General features: G+C 54.2%; 1 protein-coding gene across 1 annotated transcript in view; it reads right to left on the bottom strand.

Moving 5' to 3' along the window:
• Window positions 1-490: 490 nt before the first annotated feature.
• MAPK4 (mitogen-activated protein kinase 4) overlaps window positions 491-26,915 on the bottom strand; it is a 55,503-nt gene continuing 29,078 nt past the window's right edge. The window contains exons 2-6 of the mRNA XM_054283569.1: window positions 25,297-26,016; window positions 14,407-14,551; window positions 8,822-8,983; window positions 5,593-5,794; window positions 491-1,262 (exon numbers count right to left, since the gene is read on the bottom strand). Of these exons, the coding sequence (XP_054139544.1) occupies window positions 575-1,262; window positions 5,593-5,794; window positions 8,822-8,983; window positions 14,407-14,551; window positions 25,297-25,842 (1,743 nt within the window). The 5' untranslated portion in view covers window positions 25,843-26,016 and the 3' untranslated portion in view covers window positions 491-574. The remainder of the gene's footprint in view (window positions 1,263-5,592; window positions 5,795-8,821; window positions 8,984-14,406; window positions 14,552-25,296; window positions 26,017-26,915) is intronic.

Genomic DNA, 26,915 nt, shown 5'->3' with positions numbered 1-26,915 from the left:
TTTGTCTTCTCCTCAGAAAAAAAATAAAACAAATCCCCAATGGCCCATACTTTGTAGGTCAAATTTCTTGTCCATTAACACTCTCAGAGAGTTTTTTGTTTTTCGTCTGATGGCCAAACTCTACCTGTAGTTCCATTCAGTGCTGACTGATGGCTGGCATCACTTTATTCCATACCTGTGCTCACAGAGGCGCCCTCAGAGAGACTCAAAGTTCGGCATTTTGGGAACCTGTCCAACCAGGAGGGTATGTGACCACACTGAAAATGTTAATTTTTGTCCTTGTCCTTTCAAGTTGCCATAGAAAAAGAGAGGAAAAGAAGTCTATTTGACTACTGTTTGCAAACCTACCATGTACCGTCGTTTTCCCCCTCGTACATTTAAGTTTCAAACAGGTCCCAGAGATCGCAAGGCAAGATTGTTAAGGCAGTGTAAGGAACTCAGTATTTCACTCGCACCTCTCAATCCCCTTAGAAGCACTTCTAAGGCATCCAGGGGGGCGTGTGGTTTGTGCTTGCCTTTCCTGGCAAAGGCGTTTGGTACAGCGTGGGCAGGGGACGCGGCGGGGCTGGGGCCCTCACCACCGCTCCTTCTGGAACACCTCTGCCTGCACCATGTCCCCGGGGTGCTCCGAGATGCACGCCCCGTTGATCTCGTTGAGCTTGTTGTCGGGCAGGTCCTCGGGCTTTGTGCAAAGCTTCAGCGCCCTGGAGATGAAGACGTCCAGGTCGAAGTCGGGGTCGGTGTCGCCGCTGACGGCGGCGGGCTCCTTGTGCAGGCGGTGAGGAGAGGAGGGCAGGCTCCGCTCCTGCATCTCCGGCAGGGAGCCGGGGCACTCCAGCCCCGCCTGCGTGCTCTTCACCCACTGCGCGATCTCCAGGAACAGGTTGGAGGGCTCCTCTTCCAGCGACAGCTCAGCCGCGGGCGCTATGGTGGCCCTTTTCCAGTGGGATAAATCCAGGATGAGCTTGGGCTCTGAGTAGTGGTGGGGCTTGCTGTCCCTCCACAGCAGCTTGTCCAGGTAGGAGGGCGATCCCACCTTGTAATCACACGACTTCCCGCAGTCGGCATCAAACACCCGGTCCATGGAGGAGTGGGAGAGCTCCAGGAAGCGCTCCGAGCTGCTCTGCGAGTATTTCCTCGGGTCCACCTGCGCCTCCTCCGCCGCGGGCTCCGAGCCCGCCCGCGGGTCCCGCTGCACCTCGTCCATGTCGTGGTGCTTGTCGTGCCTCCAGTCCAGGTCGGAGGAGAGGCTGATGTGGTACCTGCCAAAGACACGCTGCTGTGAGACATGGGCAGCAGCACGGCCCCGCTGCCAGCAGCAGCACTGCCCGAGCCACCCGAGCACTGCTGCGGCTCCCTGGCCTTCTGCCTGCTGGGTTAACCTCTTACTGGCAGCACAGAGAGCCTTCTTCTGCCTCAAAATGCCAGGGGGCCAATAATTTTTATGTATCAACAGCCTGAGATGCAGGAATGAGAGCCCAACAACCAAACCTGGTGGCCCCTTCCTTTAGGTGTCGATCACCTCCCCTCCATTCAGGACTAAAACTTGATTAACAGCAATAATTACCAATCTGCCCCTCCACTCAGGACTAAAACATGATTAACAGCAATAATTACCAATCTGCCCCTCAGCCCATGGACAGGGACCTCGGCTGAGCCCTTCCTGTTTGGTGACAGAACAGTAAAAGACATGAACTTAAAACTGACAGAACCAGGGGACACAGTCTCAAGCCATGCCAAGGGAAATGTAGGTTGGATATTAGGAAAAAGCTTTTCACAGAGAGAATTATAAAGTTCTGGAATGGCCTGTCTGAGGAGGTGGTGGAGTCCCCATCCCTGGATGGGTTTAACAAAGCCTGGATGCAGCACTGAATGCCAGGGTTTGGTTGAGGTGCTGGGGCTGGGTTGGACTGGGTGGTCTTGAAGGTCTCTTCCAACCTGGGGATTCTGTGAATTCTGTGAATTCTGTGAACAATCCCACTGAGGCTGGGCGTCACCAGTTTGTTCTGATGTCAAGGGCCCAGAGCATTCCTGGAGGGTCACCTTGCTCAGTGACAGCTTCTCCTGAAGTCCAGACAGCACCCAGGGCTCTCCCAGTGCCCCCTGATTCACTGGCTCCTGGCTGAGCTGCCTGTGGAACGCGTTATCCGGGTACTGGGGCCCTGCCACAGCAATCAGCCGCTCCTCAGGTGTCCCACAGCACACAGCCCAAGTCACCTGCTGTCCCCACAACAGCTGGCTCGTGCTGCAGAGCCCCCAGCCTGGCATGGATGTCCCCAGCTGGGGGCAGGACAGCCTCAGCCCCTTGTGTCACAGCAAGGAGAAGGTGACAGGGAGCCTCCAGCCCTGAGCTGCTGCTCTGGGGCAGGGGCGCTGGGGCTGTGGGTGTAAGAGCTGAAATGAGGGATGTGGGGCTCCAGGGGCTCTCCAAAACGCAGTTTATTGTATCCAAGAGGTCACAGCAGGCCAGGGTGGTGGGTGACAGAGTTGTGCCCACAGCTGTCAGCTCCAGCTGCAGGCAGGCCTGGAGACCCTTTGGTTTTGGTTACAATGCATTATAGACTTTGCTGAGCATCTTAATACGGTAGAACCAATCCATACCTTAACTTTTACCTATGGCCTATCATAACTACTGTAATTACCATATTCGTGTTACTGCTCTCCAATCACTAAATTTCGTACCTTACAGATTAAGCTGGAAGTTGTTGTTCAGTTTGCTTGCAGTGGAAAATTCTGAGACCTTTTTTCTACTTGCCACATTGGCAGGCTTGCTTGCCTGTGCTCTCTTCCTGCTTGGTAAAAACATCCTCTTGTTTGGGGTGGGTTTATCCTTTGCTCTAAGCCATAAAAACCCCTTCTAACAAACACACCCTTTGCCTCCTTGGTTATCCAGTAAGACTGGCTCAGCAATTCTTTTCTTCTATATCATAACTTGCTTCCATCTCTATTCCTTCACCAGACTCTACATTTAAAAATCTTTCTGCCGAGCACACAGATCTGTGAGACTTTCTTGTCAAACTTTCATCCTTCCCAACGTGTGGGGATGCACTGAGGGTGGGTATCCTGCTTCCAGCCCTCCTCCCTGCCTGAGTGAGCCCCCAGACCCCACTCTGATGACCTTGCCCTGGCTGTCTCCCACATCTGCTTGCTCAGGCACAGACAGTGCAGGCAAGGGCAGGGAGGGATGCCTTCAGATAATTTTTCAGTGCTGGTGGAACCCAGTGGATCAGTAGGGTGAGGAGATTTAACTGCTCTGCAGAGGGGAGCAATGCTGCAGCCATCCTCAGCCAGTTCATGCCCCACACCTGGAAGGAGCTGTACAGAAAACTGAACCTTTTAAATTAATTCTTATCTGCTTATTTTGTCCTGCCTGCCCCAGTGCTGGGACTGGCCAGTGACTGGGGTAATCACCTGGAACGTGAAAGACCTCAGCTCAAGGCTTGGAGCTGTTCTAAACTTCCAGTGCAGCTTCCAGCAAACCATTTAAACGTCAGCTCAACTCAGGGCTTTTTACAAGGTCCTCCGGGGTGATGCACCTTGAAAAGTGGTGAATATAGAACTCCAAATCAGGCCCTGTGCCCAAAAGGTACAAGAATTACATTATTTTGTACCTGTACTACAGGGACAGAGGGCAGAGGAAGGGGCTGCAGAGCCACTTAGACCCACATGAAGACAACCTAGGCTGAAAACCAAGAGCAGAAAGGCACTCAGTGATGTACAGGGATGTGCAGGCTCAGCTTCTGGTCCCTGTGGAAGCCAGGAGGAGCCTCTGGGCAGCTTCAGCGAGGCACCAGCTTGGGCTGGAGTTACAGCATGGCACAAAGAGGGAAAAGCAGGCATCTTTCAGGGGTCTGAACAGGCATGGTGGAACCCAGCCATGCCAGGGGTATTGGGGAAGGTGAAACATGAAAACCTTATAGATATGATTGCTTGGCAAAAGATTTTGAGAATATGGAAACTGTAAGTGAGATTGAAATGAAATCAAGCTTTGAGATCCCTCATTTACTGAACAATGGGAAAACAATGGTGTGGCCAGCTGAAGGTAATCCCCTTTTGATGGAACAACACCCTCTGCTTGCAGACAGGCCCAAGGGTCAGAGCAGACCCTACAGCTTGGCAGAAGGGGCCCAAAGAGGAGTTTTTAGGGTTTAAAGTGTAACACAGTGTGGTGATGTAATTCCTATAGGCTGTATGGAAATGCTATAGGATTTGTATCTTGTGCTAGATTGGTTAGTGAGAATCAGAATATTCCACACAGAAGATGATTTATTGTATTGTAACGGGAACCTCACTCTCTTACTCTCTTATCCTCTTATCCTCTCTCTCTCATCCTCTTTATCACTCTCTTTACTTCTCTCAGATCTGCTCTGAGCTGTGGCTGCAGCTCCCAGCAGGGCCCTGCACCCAGGCCCTTTGCAATAAACCCCAAATCCCAGCAGGGCCCTGCACCCAGGCCCTTTGCAATAAACCCCAAATCCCAGCAGGGCCCGGCACCCAGGCCCTTTGCAATAAACCCTAAATCCCAGCAGGGCCCTGCACCCAGGCCCTTTGCAATGAACCCCAAATCCCAGCAGGGCCCTGCACCCAGGCCCTTTGCAATGAACCCCAAATCCCAGCAGGGCCCTGCACCCAGGCCCTGTGCAATGAACCCCAAATCCCAGCAGGGCCCTGCACCCAGGCCCTGTGCAATGAACCCCAAATCCCAGCAGGGCCCTGCACCCAGGCCCTTTGCAATAAACCCCAAATCCCAGCAGGGCCCTGCACCCAGGCCCTTTGCAATGAACCCCAAATCCCAGCAGGGCCCTGCACCCAGGCCCTTTGCAATGAACCCCAAATCCCAGCAGGCCCCTGCACCCAAGCCCTTTGCAATAAACCCCAAATCCCAGCAGGGCCCTGCACCCAGGCCCTTTGCAATGAACCCCAAATCCCAGCAGGGCCCTGCACCCAGGCCCTGTGCAATGAACCCCAAATCCCAGCAGGGCCCTGCACCCAGGCCCTGTGCAATAAACCCCAAATCCCAGCAGGGCCCTGCACCCAGGCCCTGTGCAATGAACCCCAAATCCCAGCAGGGCCCTGCACCCAGGCCCTGTGCAATAAACCCCATATCCCAGCAGGGCCCTGCACCCAGGCCCTTTGCAATAAACCCCAAATCCCAGCAGGGCCCTGCACCCAGGCCCTCTGCAATAAACCCCAAATCCCAGCAGGGCCCTGCACCCAGGCCCTTTGCAATAACCCCAAATCCCAGCAGGGCCCTGCACCCAGGCCCTTTGCAATAAACCCCAAATCCCAGCAGGGCCCTGCACCCAGGCCCTTTGCAATGAACCCCAAATCCCAGCAGGGCCCTGCACCCAGGCCCTTTGCAATAAACCCCAAATCCCAGCAGGGCCCTGCACCCAGGCCCTGTGCAATGAACCCCAAATCCCAGCAGGGCCCTGCACCCAGGCCCTGTGCAATAAACCCCAAATCCCAGCAGGGCCCTGCACCCAGGCCCTTTGCAATGAACCCCAAATCCCAGCAGGGCCCTGCACCCAGGCCCTTTGCAATAAACCCCAAGTTCCAAAAGGCCTCGGCAGCCCAGCCCAGCCGTGGTACCTGTCCCAGTTGGACATCTGGCTCTGGTTGGCCTCCATGAGCAGGATGTCATCGATCTCGTCCTCGATGCGGAACGGGTGCTGCGACACCGGCTCGTCCTCGGGGCAGGAGTAGGGGCTCATGTAGGGGTGCTGCAGGCCCATCTCAGCCGTCAGCCGGTCCATGGGGTTAAATGTCAGAATTTTCTCCAGAAAATCAATGGCTGTGAGGCAGAGATACACAAGCTCACCATTCTTCAAAAGCAGAAATAGCCCCCTTGTCAGGACAAGCCTCACGGAGCCCACCCAGCAAATCCCCCTGGAGCAAGGGATGAGTTAAAGGCCACCTCAGGTCGACCCAAGCCAGGCACTTCTGTCCTTGCTGGGGTCCCCTCATGGAGCTGTGGGCTTGCAGGGGAGCAGCCCTGCAGCCTCAGGTGTCACCTCCTGTCACCTCCTGCAGCATGGCCAGGGAATGACTGCGAGAGCACCCTCAGAGCTGTGCAGGACAGCACAGGGGTCACACACACAGAGCTACAGCCCCAGATCTCAGCACAGAGCTGGGATCGCATCCCAGCCCAGCACAGAGCTGAGATCCCAGCACAGAGCTGAGATCCCAGCACAGAGCTGAGATTCCAGCACAGAGCTGAGATCCCAGCACAGCACAGAGCTGAGATCCCAGCACAGCACAGAGCTGAGATTCCAGCCCAGAGCTGAGATCCCAGCCCAGCACAGAGCTGAGATCCCAGCACAGAGCTGGCACCCCAAACCAGCACAGAGCTGAGATACCACCCCAAAAAGGCCTTTGGAAGGTGCTGGGATCTGACTCCACACCCTCAGATACACTTGACAAGCACTCTGTGTTTCAGACAGCTGATTTCACCTCTTAGGCCCCACTGGAGTGGATTAGATTTACTGCAACTTTTAAAAGCCTTTGGTGTGACCGGTGCCATGAAATTATTTTACCCATTAATGTTTGAAGAATTCTGAGTGGCTAAAGTAATTTTAGAAGGAATGTGGTGCGTGAACTCTTTCTGTGATGACAGGGAAGAATTTAAGTGCAATTAAACCTAAACGTAGAGGGCTGGCTATGATTGCTTTGATGATTCCATTTACTGAGGTTATGTGGAAAGGTAAAATCCTGCCACTGAAGTTGTTGCTTATCCAGTTGATCCTTTCATGGGAAAGTCCCTTTGAGTTCAGGCAACAAAAACAGGAATAATGCCTTTCTTCAGATACAGCTTCGTACTGAAACCTCCAGGAACATCCCCACTGAAGGTGCAATTGTGTGAATGGGATAGTTTCTGTAGGGGTAGAACCCCTCAGCAGGAAGGACAGCCACACGTGCTGCCCCAGAGCTCAAACATTAACCAATTTCTGACTGTCGCCCGTGAGATTACCTCATGGCTCAGACTAATTAAGCAGGAAGGAGTCAATTGCTCTGTAAGGTCACAAAAACCCATTATGGGTTATATATTGTGATATAGCACAGGTCAGAGAGGCAGGGAAATGACAGTGAATAATGTGAGGGGCAGGGCTGACCTTTCCTCCTGCAGCCACGGCAGGGAATAAATCTGCTGCTGCTCACTGGAGGCTGACACAGCCCTGGGCCCATGGATATTGTGTCCCCAAGGCCAGGCTCGGCACCTCTCACATGGAGAGTCACTCCTGAACGTGAGATGAGCCTGCTCCTGACCTCTTCCCAAAAGCAGGCCTGGTTTAACCCTGTTTTAAATCTCAGAAGGAGCTCAGGAGAGCAGTGGTTGATGTTCCTGTCTGTAACACCCATCTCAGGAGTGGGGTGTTTGTGAAGGAAACCCTGTCCTGCAGTTGCACAGCTGTGCTCAGGCCAGAGGCACAGAGAGGGAACAGATGGGGCTGGGAAAGAGCCTCTGGGCTGAGCCAGGGACGGCACCTCTCACACAAAGAGTCACTCCAGAAGGTGAGCTGAGCCTGCTCCTGAGCTCTTCCCAAAGCAGGCCTGGTTTAGCCCTCAGAGGGAGCTCAAGGGAGCACTGATTCATATTCCTGTCTGTAACACCTATCTCAGGAGTGGGGTGTTTGTGAGGAAGAGCCTGTCCTGCAGTTGCACAGCTGTGCTCAGGCCAGGGGCACAGTGAGGGAACAGATGGGGCTGGGAAAGAGCCTCTGGGCTGAGCCTCTCACATGAAGAGTCACTCCAGAAGGTGAGCTGAGCCTGCTCCTGAGCTCTTCCCAAAGCAGGCCTGGTTTAACCCTCAGAAGGAGCTCAGGGAAGCACTGATTCATATTCCTGTCTGTAACACCTATCTCAGGAGTGGGGTGTTTGTGAGGAAGAGCCTGTCCCTCGCTGGGCTGCACAGCTGCAGACTGGGAAAGAGCCTCTGGGCCGAGCCCTCGCTCACAGCTCAGGGAGACACGTGGGATGCACTCCAAAGGGCCCTGGAAGTGTGTTTCACCCTTAGGAGACACCTGTGAGCGAGCCACAGCATCACAGCCCTGTCCTGCAGCAGGGCCCGGGGACAGGCTGCCTGTGAGGGGACAGCGCTGGGGACATCTGAGCTACAGCCGGGACCCCCAGGGGTGTGCATCCCCCTCCCCAGAGCTCAGGCCCTGGGCCTTGCAGGACAGCAACCCTGGCACTCCTAGAAGCAGCTCCGGGGACACGGCTGGTGTAGTGTGTGGTTTTATTTGGCATGTTTACTGTTTATTCTGGTTTCCTAATCCCTCTGTACTTTTCTCCCCCTGTCTTTGGTGTGGCACAGACTTGCTTTTTGGTTATTCAGTTTAGTTAAGTGTGGTTTCTCTGTTTGTTACCTAGTTACTCCCTGCCAAGTTTCAAACCCTCTTCCATATCCAGTTGTTAACCCCTCCTGTCCCAAGCTGTTCCCTTCCCTTGAAATCCTCCATTGGCTTGCGCATTGTATTCCCTGTCTTGTGTTCCACCCCCAGCTCTCCTGATTAGCTAGAGATTGCATCCTCCCCTGAGACCTCCTCCTGTTTATAAACTGTTATTTTCCCTCAGTTCAGGGCCTGGAACCCTGGAATTGGGGAGTTTGACCATCAAATAAAGTTACCCCAGTTCCACCCCTGGCCTGTGCTGCAGATTTTGTTTCTGTGCTGGTTTCTGTGAACCTCCCTGGTAGCTGGGATTCTGCAGAGCTCAAAAGGGGGGTCTGTCACGTCCCTGTATCACCTAGCCAGGACTAACACACACTGTGACAGTTTTGGGGCACACAGCAGCTGGGGAAGCCGCGGGGGCACCACGGTACCTTCACTGTCCACCTCGGGCAGCAGCTTGCGCAGCGGCTTCCGCACCTCCCACGTGCTGTTGATGAACATGGGCATCACCTTCAGCAGCTCCTCCTTGTCCTCCTGGTGGATCACGGGGATGGTCTCCAGGATCAGCTGCATCTGCTCCAGCTCGTGGCCCCCTGAGCAGGGAGAAGGAGGAGAGAGCAGTGAGACCAGACACAGGAGTTAAACTGGGGTGGGCGTGGGGTATTGCCAGCCCCAGGGGTCCCCCAGCTCCACCTCTAAAGGAATGCAGGAGGAAAGGTGTTTTCTGACCATATTCCAGCAGCTGCTAGGCACCAAGTCACAACTCTGGTGGTGACAATGCCATGTGCCATTTTGTTTTCAGTCCTTTTCCTTCAGGACACATTTATCTGTACACCCTCAAGCCCCGCTCAGGGCTGGCTGCCCATCACTGGGAGGAGAGCAGCAGCACAGCCAAACAGAGCACCCCATCAGTGAGAGCTATTCCCACTCTCCAGGCTCTCCTGGATGCCACCAAGAGGTGACATCCGTGGGGATTTCCAGCCTCCTGCAAGGGCAGAGGAGCCTGGTGGGAATATGGAGCTGCACCGCTGGATTTCTGCCTGCCAGGAATAGTTAGAAAATGGAAATGGTTAGGAATGGTCAGAAATGCCCCATCCTCAGAGGCAGGACCAGCATGGAGCAGCCTGGGGCAGCCAAAACAATGAGGATTTTCAGGTGTCCTAGGTTGACTACATCAGGCTACCAAGCCCCTGCTGGCCCAGCCGTGGATTTCAGGCTGCTTCAGTGGTGACCAGTGCCCATCCCATCCACAAGGAGAGTCAGTCCCACGGATGGGCAGCACTGCTGATCAGCCAGCAGGGAGGGAGGGAAGGCCTCTCTCATGACATGGGGACTGATTGCCCTGAGCCAACGCTGTTCTTGTGGAGGTCCCCTGGCGTTTGCAGGGCCCCCTCTCCACAGCCCAGAGCTCCTGTGGGTCAGCACGAGTTTTCCAGACTCACACCCATGGAGCTTGCTGGAACCCAGGGCACTGGGAATATTTCCCTGCCTGCTCTGAGGGGTCCTGACCCCCAGGGAAATACTGCCTTTAACCTTCGCCCATGGAGAGGGCTTCCAAGGCTTTGGGACGGATTGGAGCCCACAAGTGTGTGAAATGGACAATAGAGAACAGTGTAGTTTGTCACAGGGTGAGAAATTTAGAGTTTTGGGGTTTTAATATAGAGGTAGATAGGAGGCAAGATGGAGGATCTTGGCTGTTGTCTGGGCTGCTTCTTATTCTTATTCTTGTTGTTGTTGTTCTTGTTCTTCTTGTTCTTCTTGATCTTCTTCTTGTTGTTCTCCTCCTCCTCCTCCTCCTCCTCCTCCTCCTCCTCCTCCTCCTCCTCATTCTTCTGCAGTGTTGGTGGCACAGGGTGATTGGGTGGGGAAGCCTCAGTGCAGAGGTTACATGGACAGACAAAGGATTAGTAATGGTGGAAAGGTGGAAATAAAGCACGTTTTAAGAGTTAATTGGATAAAACAGCTTTAGAAGACCTTGAAACTACACATCTTGTGACCATTTTTGCTGCACTTTCTTGCACGCTAAGTCTGGTGCAGACGGCGTGTTGGACTTCTGATAAGATAACAATTAATAGCAACATGAAGACCCAAAAAAGTCTCTCAATCCTGGCACAGAGTTGTTGAAAGGAGGTTTTCCCCCATCAGGGGGCCCAACAAGAGCAGCACACACAGCGCTGACCCCAGCACAGCCCCCTGGGGACAGTCAGTGATGTTGGCAGACTCTCTCCCATCCAGCCCAGAGCGGCGGCCACGGCCACTGCCAGGCCACATGGCACAGCTCAGTGGCACAGCAGCGACCTCAGCAGCCCCAAGTGATGCTGACAGAGCCCAGCTGGCCACCACCACCACACACAGCCGCTCAGTCAGCGAGGCAGAGCAAGGGGACAAAGGCAGGGACGCCCTTGCCCTGTCAGTCCTGGCAGATTAATCCACTTTCCTACACAAGGACTAATTTTAGGTCACTCAGAGATTCGCAGCGTGACTCCAGGGGAAACTGAAGATATCTAGCAGGAAATGAGCACCTTGTTAGCCAGGCTAATTCCCCAGCTGTGATCCAAATTACAGGGTGATAAAAGTCACAAAGCCTCTGCGGCTTTTCCCTCAGTGCAGCCCCAGCCGAAGATACCTGGCAGCCAAGAGACACCGTGTTCAGTCACACAAAGGAGCTGCTAATGCAGCGCTGGAAGCCTTGAATTATGGCTCCCGAGAAACCCCATTCTCTTCCATTATCCTCTATTTATGGAATTCCCAGGGACCTTTTTCTGAAGGTATTAACTCCTGAAAAGGAGAACACGAATCAGGGGCAGAATAAACGCAGCAGGCTGTGGTTACCCAGGGAGAGAACGAGGAGCTCTGCACCACATCTTGGAGAAGAGAGCCTTCTCCAGGGAGCACCCAAGCCCTGGCAGTGAGCCCTGATCCCACGGGAAAAGCCCCTGTGCCATCTCTGGCTCTTGGCCACAGCACAGCCCCACTGGTGAACCCCACGGAGATCTGCAAGGACAGATCTCTTTTCCTTTTTCATCCTTTTCCCTCCTTTTTTCTCCTTTTTTCTCCTTTTTTCTCCCCTTTCCCCATTACTGCTGCTTCCACTGCTGCTGCTTTGGGTGGAAGGGACACTGGAGGGAGCTGCAGCTGCTCAGCCAGGGACACTTTTCCCCATTTTCTGTGCTGCTGCTGCTGCTGCAGGGGAGCTCTGCCAGGCCTGCAATCCAGGCTCCAGCTGCTGGGCATGTCCTGCTCTCCCTGAGCTGTGGCACAGCCAGAAAATCCCTGTGGGAGAATGGAAGCAGTGTGCGACATCTACCCCGAACCACCAATCACCTTCACTTACCTGCCTTGCTCAAGCACCCCGGATAGACTGCCGAGTTAATTATATTGATTTATGCTAAGCACTCAATTTAAACTGCACTCTCTAGAAACCATTTACCCAGGGCAAGGCGCTGCTGCATGGATGGAGCTTCCTCTGAACCACACTGCTCTCGTTTCTCTCATTTCTCATTTCTGCCCACCCAGGGCTCTGTGCAGGGCTCACCCTGCAGGGAGTGTGAAAAATGCACATTGTATGGCTCTACGCAGGTATTTACCATATGTATTTTTATATATTGATTAGTAGTGCTGTATTAACATTTTAATAATATGATAAGTGCAGTCTTGTAGCTAAAAGGTAACTTTTGTAGTTAAAATAAGAACTATGTAAGTGGGATATTTTTTTTTTCTATTACAGGAATGAGGCACTCACAGCAGATAGCAGCCCCAGGACACCTCAATCTTTCATAGAAAAAGAATCCATTGCTCTCTTATCAGAAGAAACGAACTTCTTCCTGCCTCGAAGGTGCTGTTATGATTAAGAGGAAGAAGTTAACACTAACCAGACAAAATCCTGTGTTTGAATGGAATTTATGCATCATGTATGAAGTGTATGAATATGCAACAGGCTGTTGCTTTTAAGCGTTAATCCTCTGTTAACCGTGTGTCCTTTTTCGGGCTGGTGCTGCCCAGAAAAGGTACCCAGACATCCGTAACTCTTTGTCTCTATTGTCTCATATTGTCCTAATTCAAATTGTCCAAATTATTATTACTCTAATTATATTACTATTTTATAACCGTTTGATTAATATTAAACATTTAAAATTCTAAAAACAAGTGACTGGAGTTTTTCACAGGGAGGGAGGCTGCAGCTTTGGGAGCTCTCATCCTGCAGGGACAGAGGCTGCATCTGGCTGAGCTGAGCTCCTTCTCTCAGCCAAGAGGAGCAGAGCTGCAGCAAAGGCAAATCCTTTTGGTGTTTGTGAGTTTCATCTGTTCTGGGGCTGGGCTTTGCTCTCCTCCAGCAGATAAAGGACGCCAGGGCACCCTGCCTGTGCCAGCCCTGCTCTGCCTGCTCTGCTGGCACGGGAGGAGGCAGGAAAAAGGGGCAGGGGGCCACAGCCTCCCAGGACAATGACATATCTTCAAAGCCACCCAAAAGGAGCTGGTATTTTGAGCTTGGTTTTGATCCCCACACACTAACCAAGCACCCTGGGGATTATTAAGAGATTTCACCAGGCTGGGAGGCAGAGAACAAGGGATGCTCGCAGCGTGTGCCCAGCCCGTGGTGTGCCAAACCCCTCCTCTGGTCACCAAATCACCTCAAATCACCTCAAATTAATCACCTCAAATTAATCACCTCTGGTCTGCACCTGCTGGGCGCTCTCAGGATCCAGCCCGGGGAGGTTCCTGTGTGGCTGCTCTGCTCAGCTCACCCAGGCAGAGGACACATCCATCCCATCCCATCCCATCCCATCCCATCCCATCCCATCCCATCCCATCCCATCCCATCCCATCCCAGGGCTACTCTGCCCCTGCCTTACCACAAAACGAGCTTAAAGCACCACCTTGGAGACCTCAGTGGTGCCAGGCAACGTCACTTATACCCTGGGATCCACAGAGAGCAAAAGGAAACGCTGGCTGGGGCTGAGAGAGGGGTCAAGCACAGCGTGAAGAGCCAGAAATGCTCGGGAGCTGTGCTGGGTGGGCAGGGCAGCACAGCAGGCAGCTCTTGTTTTGCTGTGTGACCTGAGGAGTGAGAGACTGCAGCAGCTCCCAGCAAGATCAGACAGTGCCCTGCCCCTAGAATATATCCCAAGGAAGCACCAGGAGCAGACAGGTTAAAGGGACAATTTTCACAGCTGAAACCTCTGGACTGGAAAGCTTTGGAGAAATTGAGGAAGAAAATAAGGAAGGAAAGGGAGGCAATTAAAATGATCTCCTCCTAAGGGTACTGACTGCTTATTTTTAAGCTTCCACAAAAGAATTATGGAAGAGCAGCTGCAGCCGAGGCTGTGGAGCTCAGTGGTGCTGAGATACCCGAGAGGGAAACCTCCTCCTCCTGCTCCATTATTAACGGGGCTGGTTATTTATTTACACAACTCTGCGAGCAGCTGCTCACCAAACGCGTTAAACCTCATCACCCAGAGCACAGACAGGCACGAGAGACAGCCCAGGGGAGCTGTGCTGGGCTGTGCTGTGCTGGGCTGTGCTGTGCTGCATTGCCAGGGAAGCAGCTCCTGCAGCAGCCACAGGGCAGTTGCTCCTCCTGCAGGGAATGGCTCCATGTCCCAGCTTGGGAATCAGCACAGCTTTCCTCCCAACACAGCATTTTTGGGACAATTAAATACATATTTTCTTCTCAATAACGTCAGAGCTCAGCTTCGAATCTGCACTGATAACTCCTTGCTGTGCCTTTGTTGTCTTCTCCTCTTGCACTCCACCTTTGCAGCGTCAATTCGTGCTTACAGGTAAATCCTCAAAATGAGTGGTGGCATCCAGATGTCCTCCCTCAAAGGAAAAAAACAGCTTGGAGACAGCAATCACGATCCAAATCCACGGCATGGAGCACAAACCTCCTGGGACAGGGCACCAGCATCTCCCCTCCTCACACAGGGGAGTTCCCTCGGCCGGGCTAGAATGCCTGGGAATGGGTAGCAAGGAAAGGGGAAAGAGAACAGGGAATCAACGTGAGACAGAAACCTACCAGCGAAGAGCATCCTCCCGGTCAGCATCTCGGCCAGGATGCAGCCGGCTGCCCACATGTCGATGGCTTTGGTGTAGTTGTTGGGAGACAGGAGGAGGCGCGGGGAGCGGTACCACTTGGTCACCAGGCCTTCGGAGAGGTACCCCTGGAACGGCAGGGACAGGGATCAGGACAGGGAAGAGGACAGGAACAGAGCTCCTTCAGCCCGGGCAGGGACAGGGATCAGGACAGGGAAGAGGACAGGAACAGAGCTCCTCCAGTGTGAGCAGACAGGGATCAGGACAGGAATAGGCAGCAGAGAGGGTTCAGGACAGGAAGAGGAAATGGAGAAGGCTCAGGACAGGAAGAGGCAGCAGAGACAGGGCTCAGGACAGGAACAGGCAGCAGAGCTCCTGCAGCCTGAGCAGGGACAGGGATCAGGACAGGGACAGGCAACAGGGAGGGCTCAGGACAGGAACAGGCAGCAGAGAGAGGGGTCAGGACAGGAACAGGCAGCAGAGCTCCTCTGGCTGTCCTGGTCCATCCCCGCTGCAGCCCCACCCAGGCAATCCTGCCCCCCATGCCCTCCTGCTGCCGTGGCCAGCTGGGGCTGCCTGCCCCTCAGGAAACAGGGACCTGGGCCACACCAGGGGGATAGAGGCACCCCAGGGCTCTGCCAGGCAGGGCACTCGCTGTTTGTCACCCTGGGTATTGCAGGGCACTCGCTGTTTGTCACCCTGGGTATTGCAGGGCACTCGCTGTTTGTCACCCTGGGTATTGCAGGGCACTCGCTGTTTGTCACCCTGGTACTGCAGGGCACTCGCTGTTTGTCACCCTGGTACTGCAGCACCGCCTGCCAAGGACAGATGGCTCCGGCAGCACAGACCTGCGGAGCACACCTGCCCGAGTCACTCCAGGTCACTGCTGGAGGGCTTGGATGTATCCCGCAAATCCCAGTCCCCCTTCACGAGAGACCTTGCCCAGGAGAACACAAGGGTCAGGGAGGATTGCTGGCACCGCGTGGAAGGGAAGCCTCCAGCACCAGCGGCTGTGTGCTTGGGGAGCAGAGCTGCCAAGGGCTCCCAGCCAAGGCTCCTAAAACAGGATCCCTTGGGAAACGTGGGGAAGCCCCTCTGGGAGCACCTAGCTGAGGCAGGGATGGGAAACCCTGCTCTTCCTGCATCATCCTGAGCCATGTCCAACAAATCATCTCCCTCCCTTGTCACAGGCTGCTGGGGGCTAGCATGGCCAGGGCAGCTCCTCACCCCATCCCAGTGAGGATGATGAAGGGCAGCTCCTCACCCCATCCCACTGTGCTCACACTGAGGATGATGAAGGGCAGCTCCTTGCCCCAGTGCCACTGTGCTGGCAGTGAGGATGATGAAGGGCAGCTCCTCACCCCATCCCACTGTGCTCACACTGAGGATGATGAAGGGCAGCTCCTTGCCCCAGTGCCACTGTGCTCACACTGAGGATGATGAAGGGCAGCTCCTTGCCCCAGTGCCACTGTGCTGGCAGTGAGGATGATGAAGGGCAGCTCCTCACCCCATCCCACTGTGCTCACACTGAGGATGGTGAGGGGCAGTTCCTCGCCCCATCCCACTCTGTCACACTGGGGATGTCATTTGGGATGCTTTACCTGGTTCCACAGAAGCTCTCAGCATTATCTGTGGGACAAAGGCCATCACCTTCCTGAAGCAGGGCCCTCCTGTTCCTGAGCCCACCAGCAGATTTGTCACCAGAGCCAGGTGCTCACGGCCCTGCTGTGTCCCAGCAGCCTGGGAATGACCCTGGCACCTCCAGGGACCCCTCCCTGCCACACTGGGGCTGGGCATGGATGGTTATTGCACCAGGATAACGTTGGAATATTCATAAGCTGCCTTTCCTATATTAAATATAACGCATTAACAGAAGGAGTTAGATGGAAATGCAGCAGGAGCAGCAAAATAAAATTAAATTATAAAGCCCAATTGCATTTAAATGCCACAAAGCATTTGGAGAATGTAAAAATGCAAAGACAGTGTGAACACAGTTCACATAAAAGCGTATTTGAGGGCTTGATCCCTGCTGATTCAGTTCCAGAGATCATTTTCAGCTGCACTGTAGCTGGACTTGTGCTGTGCAGCATCTCCTGGGATGCTGTAGGATGCATCTCTTCCCCTGAACACGAGAGCAGTGCCCACCACAAACACCACGAGGCTGATCACACTCCTCCTCTTCCCCCAGCACAGGGTTTGTGCCAGCTCCCAAATGTGCGAGTCACCAAGCTTTTAATCATGAAGGGCTTGCTCTTAAAAGAACGTTTTAATTTTGGCCTCCTTACGGTAACGGAGACTGATTAGCTGAGAAGTTTCCTTTAATGCTGTTGCATCTCTGCTAATGCTGCTCAATCAGAACCAGCACAAAAGCCCGCAGGCATTATCCCATCAAACCAACACTTCTCAGCTACTGCAATTATTCCCAGCAATGGAGGCGATGGTGTTTACTGGAGAATCCCAGGAAAATAAACCCTGAGAGTAGCAATCCCGGGCAGTTCTTATCTGGAGCCATCTCTTCCCTCTCCTGGGGAAGGAGTGCCATCCTCCTGGTGGATGTGACGCTGCTCATGAGTTTCTCCTCCCTGACAGCAAGGAGGATCCGAGTTCTCGGGGGTGTCTGCACCATGCAGGATGCATGAGCAATACCCTGCAAATATCTCAAAGTCACAACAACCCAAACATTTTCCTCCCCTCACGTCTCGGAGAAAATTCCCTGCAAAGACTCAACAAATGGACACATCTGCGACCTTCCTGCTGCCATGTGAGGCTCCTGGTGGTGGTGGTTCATCCTCACCGTGATTAATGCTCCCCTCTCCTGCTGCCCTCACCCCGGGTCTGACTGCCATCTCCCTGCTTCCATCTGCTGGGAAACCTTGGATTGCCCCAGCACGTCCAGGAAGGACCCACGGAGAGGAGGAACCTGCAGCTGCTCTGCGTCCCCCACTCGTGGGCCTCGGGGCTGGACCCCACCATGGCGGTCCCCACCTCATGGACTCCATCATGGAGGTCCCCACCATTGGGGTCCCCACCCCATGGACCCCACCACTGAGGTCCCCACCTTGTGGACCCCAGCACTGATGTCTCCACCTCATACACCCCATCATGAGAGTCCCCACCTCACGGACCCCACCACTGAGGTCCCCATTTTGTGGGAACAGTATTGAGGTCCCCACCTTGTGCACCCCACCATGGAAGTCCCCTCCTTGTGCACCCCAGCATGGAGGTCCCCATCTCATGGACCCCAGCACTGAGGTCGCCACCTGGTGCACCCCACCATGGAGGTTCCCACCTCACACACCCCAACATGGAGGCCCCCAACGTCATGGACCCCACCACTGAGGTGCCCACCTGATGGATCCCCCCATTGGGGTCCCCACCTTGTGCACCCCAGCACTGATGTCCCCACCTCGTGGATCCCACCAATGAGGTCCCCTCCTTGTCGACCCCTAGCATTGAGGTCCCCTCCTCATGGATCCCACCACGGAGGTCCTCACCTTGTGCATCCCATCATGAAAGTCCCCACCTCACGGACCCCAGCACTGAGGTCCCCACCTCGTGGACGCCAGCATTGAGGTCCCCACGTCATAGACTCCACCACTGCAGTCCCCACCTTGTGGACCCCACCATGGAAGTCCTCTCCTTGTGGACCCCACCATGGAGGTCCTCACCATGGTGCACCCCACCACTGATGCCCCCAGCGCTGAGGTCCCCACCCGACGGACCCCAGCACTGCCTCCTGGGGCATTCCACACCAGGCTCTGCATTATCCCTCCCCTTCCTCGGGGTGGGGAACACAGGGAGGAGCGACTGAAAGTTTGGAAATCGAGACTTTCCGACCTGGCTCGAGGTCCTGCCACGGACAGCACAAACTCGAGCAGCGGATACAGCCCCAGCACCTTCCCTGGCTAAACCTGGGCTAGATCCCTTGGTATTTCAGAGAACACCGAGCTCCTGTCCTGCTGCCTGGAGGAAGGGACTGCTGTGCCGTGGACTAAGAGGCGCTATCTTCTCTGAATGATGGATGGATGGATGGATGGATGGATGGATGGATGGATGGATGGATGAGGGATGGGTGGATGGATGGATGAGGGATGGGTGGATGGATGATGGATGGATGGATGATGGATGGATGATGGATGGATGGATGGATGGATGGATGGATGGATGGATGGATGATGGATGGATGATGGATGGATGATGGATGGATGGATGGATGGATGATGGATGGGTGGATGGATGATGGATGGATGGATGGATGGATGATGGATGGATGGATGGATGATGGATGGATGGATGTATGGATGGATGATGGATGGATGGATGGATGGATGGATGGATGATGGATGGATGGATGGATGGATGGATGGATGATGGATGGATGGATGGATGGATGATGGATGGATGATGGATGGATGGATGGATGGATGATGGATGGATGGATGGATGGATGATGGATGGATGGATGGATGGATGGATGGATGATGGACGGATGGATGGATGGATGGATGGATGGATGATGGATGGATGGATGAGGGATGGATGGATGGATGATGGATGGATGGATGATGGATGGATGGATGGATGGATGGATGGATGGATGATGGATGGATGGATGAATGGATGGACGGATGGATGAGGGATGGATGATGGATGGATGGATGGATGGATGGATGGATGGATGGATGATGGATGGATAGACGGATGGATGGATGGATGGATGGATGGATGGATGGATGATAGATGGATGGATGGATGGATGGATGGATGATGGATGGATGGATGGATGGATGGATGATAGATGGATGGATGGATGGATGATGGATGGATAGACGGATGGATGGATGGATGGATGGATGGATGGATGGATGGATGGATGGAGAAATGGCACGGCAGCTCTGGGATCCAGGACCATGAGGTCACTGCCATGGGACCTAAGCAGGGACTCAGCCCCAGCCTGAGGGGCCAGGCTGGGGAGCCCAGGCTGTGCTGAGGCTCCAGCACCAGGATTTCAGTGTTTTTGCAGATTCACCCACACAGAAAGACCGAGAGCCGAAGCATATTAATTAGTTCTAATTAAGATGGAACATACATCTTTGTGTCAATATTCTGTGGATTCAGCACTGAAGAATCTCTTTGAGAAAAAAGATAATGGAGTTAATTGAAAAATAGAAGTTGTTTCGAGCCCAAGCCCTTCCATGCTATATTTTGTTTTTTTCCTTGTGATTTTCAAGTATCTTTTTCCTGCTTCTCCTCTTGTCCCCCTGCGTGTGTGGCAACAGCTCAGGCAATCTATAAAGGTGATGAATTCACTACAGGTAGGATAAGCATCAAGTGGTGTCTAACACACAGCAAGGGAACTGGAAAGCAAAGAGAAATGGATGTTTTCCCAAATTCTTTACACAACACATATTTTAAACAGCAGAAGGAGAAACAATTCTGGGCAGGTGCGGCTGCATCCTGGTGTGGCCCTGGGGACAGCACACTGAACCTGCCCTCCAGGGCACACCAGGGCAGAACATGGAGAGCACAAAGCTGCTGGTGAGGCGCAGCCACTTCCATCCAACCTTGGTGCTCCACAGCCACCTCCATCCACCCCTGGGGCTCCACAGCCACCTCCATCCAACCTTGGTGCTCCACAGCCACCTCCATCCACTCCTGGGGCTCCAGAATCACCTCCATCCACCCCCGGGGCTCCACAGCCACATCCATCCCCCCCCCCGGGCTCCAGGATCACCTCCATCCACCCCTAGGGCTCCAAAACCACCTCCATCCACCCCTGGGGCTCCTCCTGGAGCCACAGAGGGATCCAGGGGCAGTGGGAGCTCAGGATCCACCTGCTGCAAACCAAGCAGCCTCCACGCCCCAGCCCAGGGATTCTACAGGTGTGTTCCACACCAGAATCCGCCTTCCTGCAGCCAAAAATCCACAGAGGTGCAGACCAGGTGCTCACAGACTAGAGATCCATCAGGATCTAAGCACAGCCTGTGCCTCCAGCCACAAACACGGTAGGGATTTCTGCTGCTGCACCTGTGGGAGCTGGATCAGCTCCTGGTGCAGATGGGGGGCTCAAAATAGCAGCAAGCCCGAGCTTTTGGAATAATCCAGGAGCAGCAGCAAGCGTCTGCCTGCTCACAGTGGGGTTTTTAACCTCATTTTGTAAAATGCAGGTCGGGCAGCTCTAGGAGGGGCCGTGGGAGACGCTGGGTTTGTGGGAATGTTGCTCCACAGGAGAACAGCAGATGGGCTGTGGTTCGTGCCACAGCAAGGTGACAGCTCTGGTTTTGGGAGTTCATCCAGGATCATGGGGCTCGTTGGAGGCCAGGGCAGGACAAAGGAGCTGGAGTCCCAGCAGGGAGGTCAGGAGGGTGGCTGCACAGGCTGGACATGGAGGGTGGTCCTGGCCACAGGAGCACACAGTCCCACAGCCTCAGCTCCTCTGAACTCCTCCCCACCACCCCAACTGGGAATTCTGTCCTTCCACTGGATGGACTGGAAGCTATCATGCTTGTGCTGAACGGCAAGGATGGAACTAAAGGAGGACTTCAAAGCTTTGAGGATGGTCTGCGAAGTGTTTCCCACAGTAACTCCTCCAAAAGGGCTGACGCACCTCCATGGCATGGAGTTTCTGCCAGTCAATGGTGTAACGAGTGCTGCCAACAGGCAAAGGGAGAGCAGGTCCCATGGGATATCCCCAGGTGCTTTTGGGCACTCAGAAGGGACAATCTCTCTTGCACAACACAGGCAGGGTGAGGATCATTTTGGTCCATGGTTATGTCACCCAGGGATGACACTCAGCGAGTCTCTGTGTCCCTGTCAGCAGGAATTTGCTGTCCTTCCCAGACAGGACCAACCCAGTGCTGGGGATCCAACTCCCCACGCGGGATGCACTGCTGGGGATGAGCCTGCCCTACAAAACATTGATTACTTTACACTCCTGACCACCACTAGGTGTTCATGCCAATATTTAATGTGTGACTCTGCTGTGTCCCTGCTCTGCCACAAGGCAAGGGAGCTCAGGGGAGGAGAGCAGAGCAAGAGCACCACCCTTGTAGAGCTCTGCCCTGCCAGAGTGGGAACAGAGGGATCTGAGCTATCCCGGAGAGCCCAGGGAGATTATCCGGGCAGGAATGGTGGGGATGGATGGATGGATGGATGGATGGATGGATGGATGGATGGATGATGGATGGATGATGGATGGATGGATGATGGATGATGGATGGATGGATGGATGGATGGATGGATGGATGGATGGATGGATGATGGATGGATGGATGGATGGATGGATGGATGGATAGATGGATGGATGGATGGATGGGAGATGGGCAGCAGTCCCAGGAGCCTCTGGAGATGCACAGGCTGGGACAGACAGAGTTTCAGATAAAGAGATGCTGCTGTCCCCCTGCTGGTCTTAGTACATGGAGAAAGGTACGAGCAGCAAAAACAGATAAACAGTGGGAGAGACAGAGCCAAAGCTGCTCTGCTTCACGTCTGGGGAGGGCATCCCCCAGGGCTGGGGAGCTCTCCCCTTCCACCACGTTATCCCAGCTCAGCATCCCCCAGGGCTGGGGAGCTCTCCCCTTCCACCACGTTATCCCAACTCAGCATCCCTGGGGCTGGGCAGCTCTCCCCTTCCAGCATGTATTCCCAATTCAGCATCCCCAGGGCTGGGGAGCTCTCCCTTTCCCACCACGTTATCCCAACTCAATGTTTGGCTGAGCACAGTCACACAAACAAGACATCCTGCCAGGCAAGGGCTCTTTGTCAGGTGATATGTGTATTCTGGGCTGTGTTTAAAATTCTGCTCACAATCCAGCGTGGCTCATATTTGCCATTTTAACACTCAGCAGGGCGGTTTAGGGTTTGAGAAACGTCAGGTCAGAAGAGATGTGACCTTTGAGACAAATAAGACCACAACCTGCAATTGTTTGTGTTAGCAGAGCCCTGCCATTAGTGTAAGCGTGTTCCAGACACAAAAAACATGCTAAGAGGAAAAAAATCCATGTGCTCAAGACAACAAGGAGCTCTCAGGAAAGGCTCTCAGGAAACCATGAGGACAGAGCTGGTTTAGACAGAGGTTTGGATCTGCTGGGTCCTTGGGGTGGTTAATTGCCCAAAGGGTGCAGGATTGCCCCCAGGCAGGGCTGTGAGGGTCCCTGCTCTGCTCAGGCTGATGCCTTGGAGCGCCCGCCTGGAACAGAGGCCAGACAAGACCGAGAGAATAAAGTGGGGGTTTATTAAAAGCACTCATGGCTACGCCTTGGGCAGCCAAAGCCTCCAGAGGCCTCACCCAAGGTGGATGAGGGTGACATCATGGCTTTTCACACAATTATAAGTTTTGTCTGTTTGCGTATCAGGGGTTAACCCTCCAATACAGCTTCAGGTAATGAAGTCACACACCCCCAGTTTGCTCCCCTCCCCCAGTTTACTTTTGTTTGTACTTTTCAGGCCCTGAGCCTGTAGGGCATCCTTGGATCTCAGGGCAGAGGGATTGTTCTGCCTGCTGAAAATGTGAAGCCAGCACCTATCACTGTATGGAGTTTAGAGCAATGCAGTAAAGCAGTATAGGATTTGAAAAATAGAAAAGATAAAATCCTAGGGCATCAGGGGGGCCCTGGGGTGGAGGGCCCAGAGCCTCAGACTCGGGATGCTCCACTGCTCTGCCTCCTGCTGCTGCCTCCTGCCAGAGCACGGAGCTCATCAATCTGAGGAAACCTTGCGGGAGAGCGGGGCTTGAAAGAGAAATAGGGAAAGGAATTGATTTCTCTGAGCCATCTCTGAAGTGCTGGACATCAAAGGCAGGGCTGACCCACACCCCATCCTGCTGCAGCCCTGCTTCTGTGGGCCCTGGCACCTGCCCTGCCACTGCAGGGATCCCCAAGAGCTGACATTATCGCAGCATCCAGCTTTCTCTGCACACTCAGATGGGCTTCTTTGCACTGATGCTCCAGCCTCCCACCCGTGAGGAACTGGAGATACAGTGGCATCTGGCACAGTTAAACACCAACACAGAGCTGCAGCCCTTGACAGCTCCTTCCACTGCACAGGCTGCTATTGAGGCAACAGGGAATTGCTTAGAAATAACAATAATTCTGCAGCAGACACGAACAGATGACTCCTACCCTGATCCCACAGTCCCTGACAGCACGATGTTCCTTAAATCAGAGACTTTCTGTCTTCATGCAGCCTGCCTCGTTTGCAGGGGTTTTCTCTGGGAGTTACCTGACTTTAAACAAACAAATCACACGTTTGACGAGCCAGGAGCCTCTTCCTGAGTTGGACCATAAATAATGAGTGAGGAAGGGAGCACAGAAAGGGCAGGCAGAGTGACAGGGACCCTGTGCTTGCTTCCTGCAGCCTCATTCCTTCTCCCCAGGCTCTGTTTCCCCACACAGCCCAGACTGATATCCAGAATAAATCAGCTCAGGATCACGGGATTGTCTTTTTGCCATCCTCTGCTGCCTCCCCTTCCACACCTCCCATCCCAGAGCGACGGGCAGGAGCCCACTGGGAACTGCAAAGTGCATTTAAACCTGTTAAATCTGCTGTACAACAACAGATCCATGGGGCCCACGGACACATCCAGCTCTAGAAAACAGATTCTGTCTCATCTCACCACACCGCACAGCGGCTTTAGCCAGAATCCAGCTGCAGACCACACCGTGGCTTTGTGTTCTCCCAGGCTGATGGAGCCTCCTCCACGTTCCTGCACTGCTCAGGAGCTCCAGCCTGGGAGGGAACCTGCACTTCACATCTGCAGCTCTGTTCAGGATCCACTGTCACCAGGGCTGTGTGTCACAGAGCCTTCTCACCCCTTATCCCTCCCTCCCTCCCTCTCACGCTGTCAGCACTGCCCCGACTGCTCACCTTATTGTTCCTCCCTGATGAGTGCCACAGCAGAGAACTCCGTGTGTCATTTGGATCCAGACCTCAGGTAAAGGGTTTGGCTGAGCCTCAAAGACCCACTCCTCTCCCTCTATGTTAAATGAATGTAATCCAAACGAAATTGGGTTTTTGAGAAGCTGGTTGGCACTGAAGTGAGGACAGAGCCCAGCAGAGTGGGAGTGGACATGCCAGGTTCTCTCTCCACGTGCTCCCAGCAGCTTGTGCTTTTTAGCAGCAGCAGAGCAAGAAACACAGAGCTTAGTCACTTGGGTAAAGCAAGCAAACACACGCCTCCCCACAGTCCACTGCTGAGACAGAGCAAAGTACCTGAGCGTGTGTTTGATACACACAGTATAATGCAATGCAAGGCAGCTGAGGGCACCCAAACCCTTCCTGTGCCCTCTTCGCAGAGCCCTGGGGACTCTGGCAGAGCTCAGCACTTGGTCTGTGCACAGAGAACACAGAATGTCAGGCTGGACAGGGCTCTGAGCAACCCCTTCCAGAAGGTGTCCCTGCTCATTGCTGGGGGTTGGACTGAATGAGTTTTAAAAGTCCCTTCCCACCCAAACCGTGACTCCCTGGACACATGTCATGGCTCAGGGCAGAGCAGCCACCAGCAGTGATCACCCAGCAGGGCTCACAGCTGCCCAAAGAGGCTCCAGGACCAGTTCCCCTGGAAGATCCACCATGATCCAACCACATACTCCCCCTGGCGTTGCCCACCTTGTGCGAGTAGTGCTGATCCACGATCCTGGCCAGGCTGAAGTCACCGATCAAACGAGCTTTAGAGGTCCCTTCCCACCCAAACCGTGACCCCCTGGACGTGCGTCATGGCTCAGGGCAGAGCAGCCACCAGCAGTGATCACCCAGCAGGGCTCACAGCTGCACAAAGAGGCTCCAGGACCAGTTCCCCTGGAGGATCCACTACAGCCCAGCCACATCATCCCACAAGTGCTGCCCTCCTGCACCGGCCCAGCCCCGCGCTGCCCACCTTGTGCGAGTAGTGCTGATCCACGATCCTGGCCAGGCCGAAGTCGCCGATCTTCAGCACCAGGTCCTCGGTGCTGATGAAGATGTTGGCTGGCTTGAGGTCGCGGTGCAGCACGTTGGCCGAGTGGATGTACTTGAGCCCGCGCAGCAGCTGGTACATGAAGAGCTTGGCGTGCTCCTCGGCCAGCTTGCCCTGCTCCAGCAGCCGCGCCAGGTCCGTCTCCATGTACTCCTGCACGATGTACACCACGTTGAACTTGAAGAAGTCGCCGCGCAGGCAGGCGCCCTTGGGGCCCAGCACCTCGTAGACCTTGACGATGTTGTCGTGCTCGAGGCGGCGGATGATCTTGATCTCGCGGAAGGCGTGCTTCACGCTGCGCGCGTCGCCCAGCGTCAGCTTCTTGACGGCCACCTTGCGGCAGCTGCGGCTGTCCAGCGCCGACAGCACCAGCCCGTTGGCCCCGAAGCCCAGCGGGCGGAAGTTGACGAAGCGGCAGCCCAGGTCGTAGCCGTACATGCTGGCCAGGCAGTCGCACTTCTCGGCCATCGTGCTCCTCCCGCTCCTCCGCCCCTGTCACTGGAAAAGCCAGGAGTGCCCCAGGGGCTCCAGGTTGGAAACGCGGCGGTGGGAGATCAGGCGCCTCATGGTTACCCACTGCAGACTGGGGAGGGGGCTCGCCCTGAGCCCGGTGCTTCAGCACAACACAGGGTGGAAATAAACCTGAGAACAGAGAGAGAGAGAGAGAGAGAGAGAGAGAGAGAAAATAAAATGTTTTAAACAGGGTGAGAAGTCAATGGACTTTCCAGGGGGGTGAGAAATCAATGGACTTTCCAGGGGGGTGAGAAATCAATGGACTTTCCAAGCAGCGTAGAAAAGCGCAGCCCAGAGATGTCTATCAAAGCAGAAGGGCTTTTTTTCTTGAGATTAAAAAATTATCACTGCTACATTTTTCAGCCCCTGCCTCACTTCCCTTCCACGGCGTCCTGAGAGAGTGCTGAAGGGCAGGGCTGGTGGCACTGCCCTGTGTCCTCTGCTGTCCCAGCACCAGGACAGGCTGTGGGGCAAAGCCTGAGCACCCCACGGCCCTGCCCTGCCCCACACCTGCCTGTCCATGGGAAGAGAAGAGAAGAGAAGAGAAAAGAGAAGAGAAGAGAAGAGAAGAGAAGAGAAGAGAAGAGAAGAGAAGAGAAGAGAAGAGAAGAGAAGAGGATCCATTTGATGCCAGTGCTGCCCGTGCCTTGCCCACGTAACAGCTCGCTGAAGGCTGACCATGAGCGAAACCGTGACCTTTGAGAGGATCATCAGTTATCCCCTCCCAAGGCACGCAGCACCACCAGCATTTTTCAGCTGCTTAATTTTCCCTTTCCCATTTGTCAGACGCAGAGAGCTGTACCTTTCCCCCTTTGCCCCATTTTTTTTCTTTTAAAAGATTTTCTTGAAAACATTATGGAGCAATTTGCAGGGGCTGTACAGCATGTTGCATCAGTGACTGCCCAGGTAAAGCACACAGCAAAACCAGCAGAGAAACGAGGGTGCAGACCCTTCCTGGCAGGCAGCTGAGAGAGCCACGGAGCTTTCCAGGGTATAGCAACCAGAGTTATACCCTTTCCAGGGCATAA

This window comes from Melozone crissalis, unplaced genomic scaffold (assembly GCF_028551555.1).
Source record: "Melozone crissalis strain CALT ecotype California unplaced genomic scaffold, PUWL_Pcris_2 ptg000036l_1, whole genome shotgun sequence".
Lineage (NCBI taxonomy): Eukaryota > Metazoa > Chordata > Aves > Passeriformes > Passerellidae > Melozone > Melozone crissalis.
The sequence above is the reverse complement of the archived record's forward strand: the minus strand, read 5'-3'. Positions and strand labels throughout refer to the sequence as shown.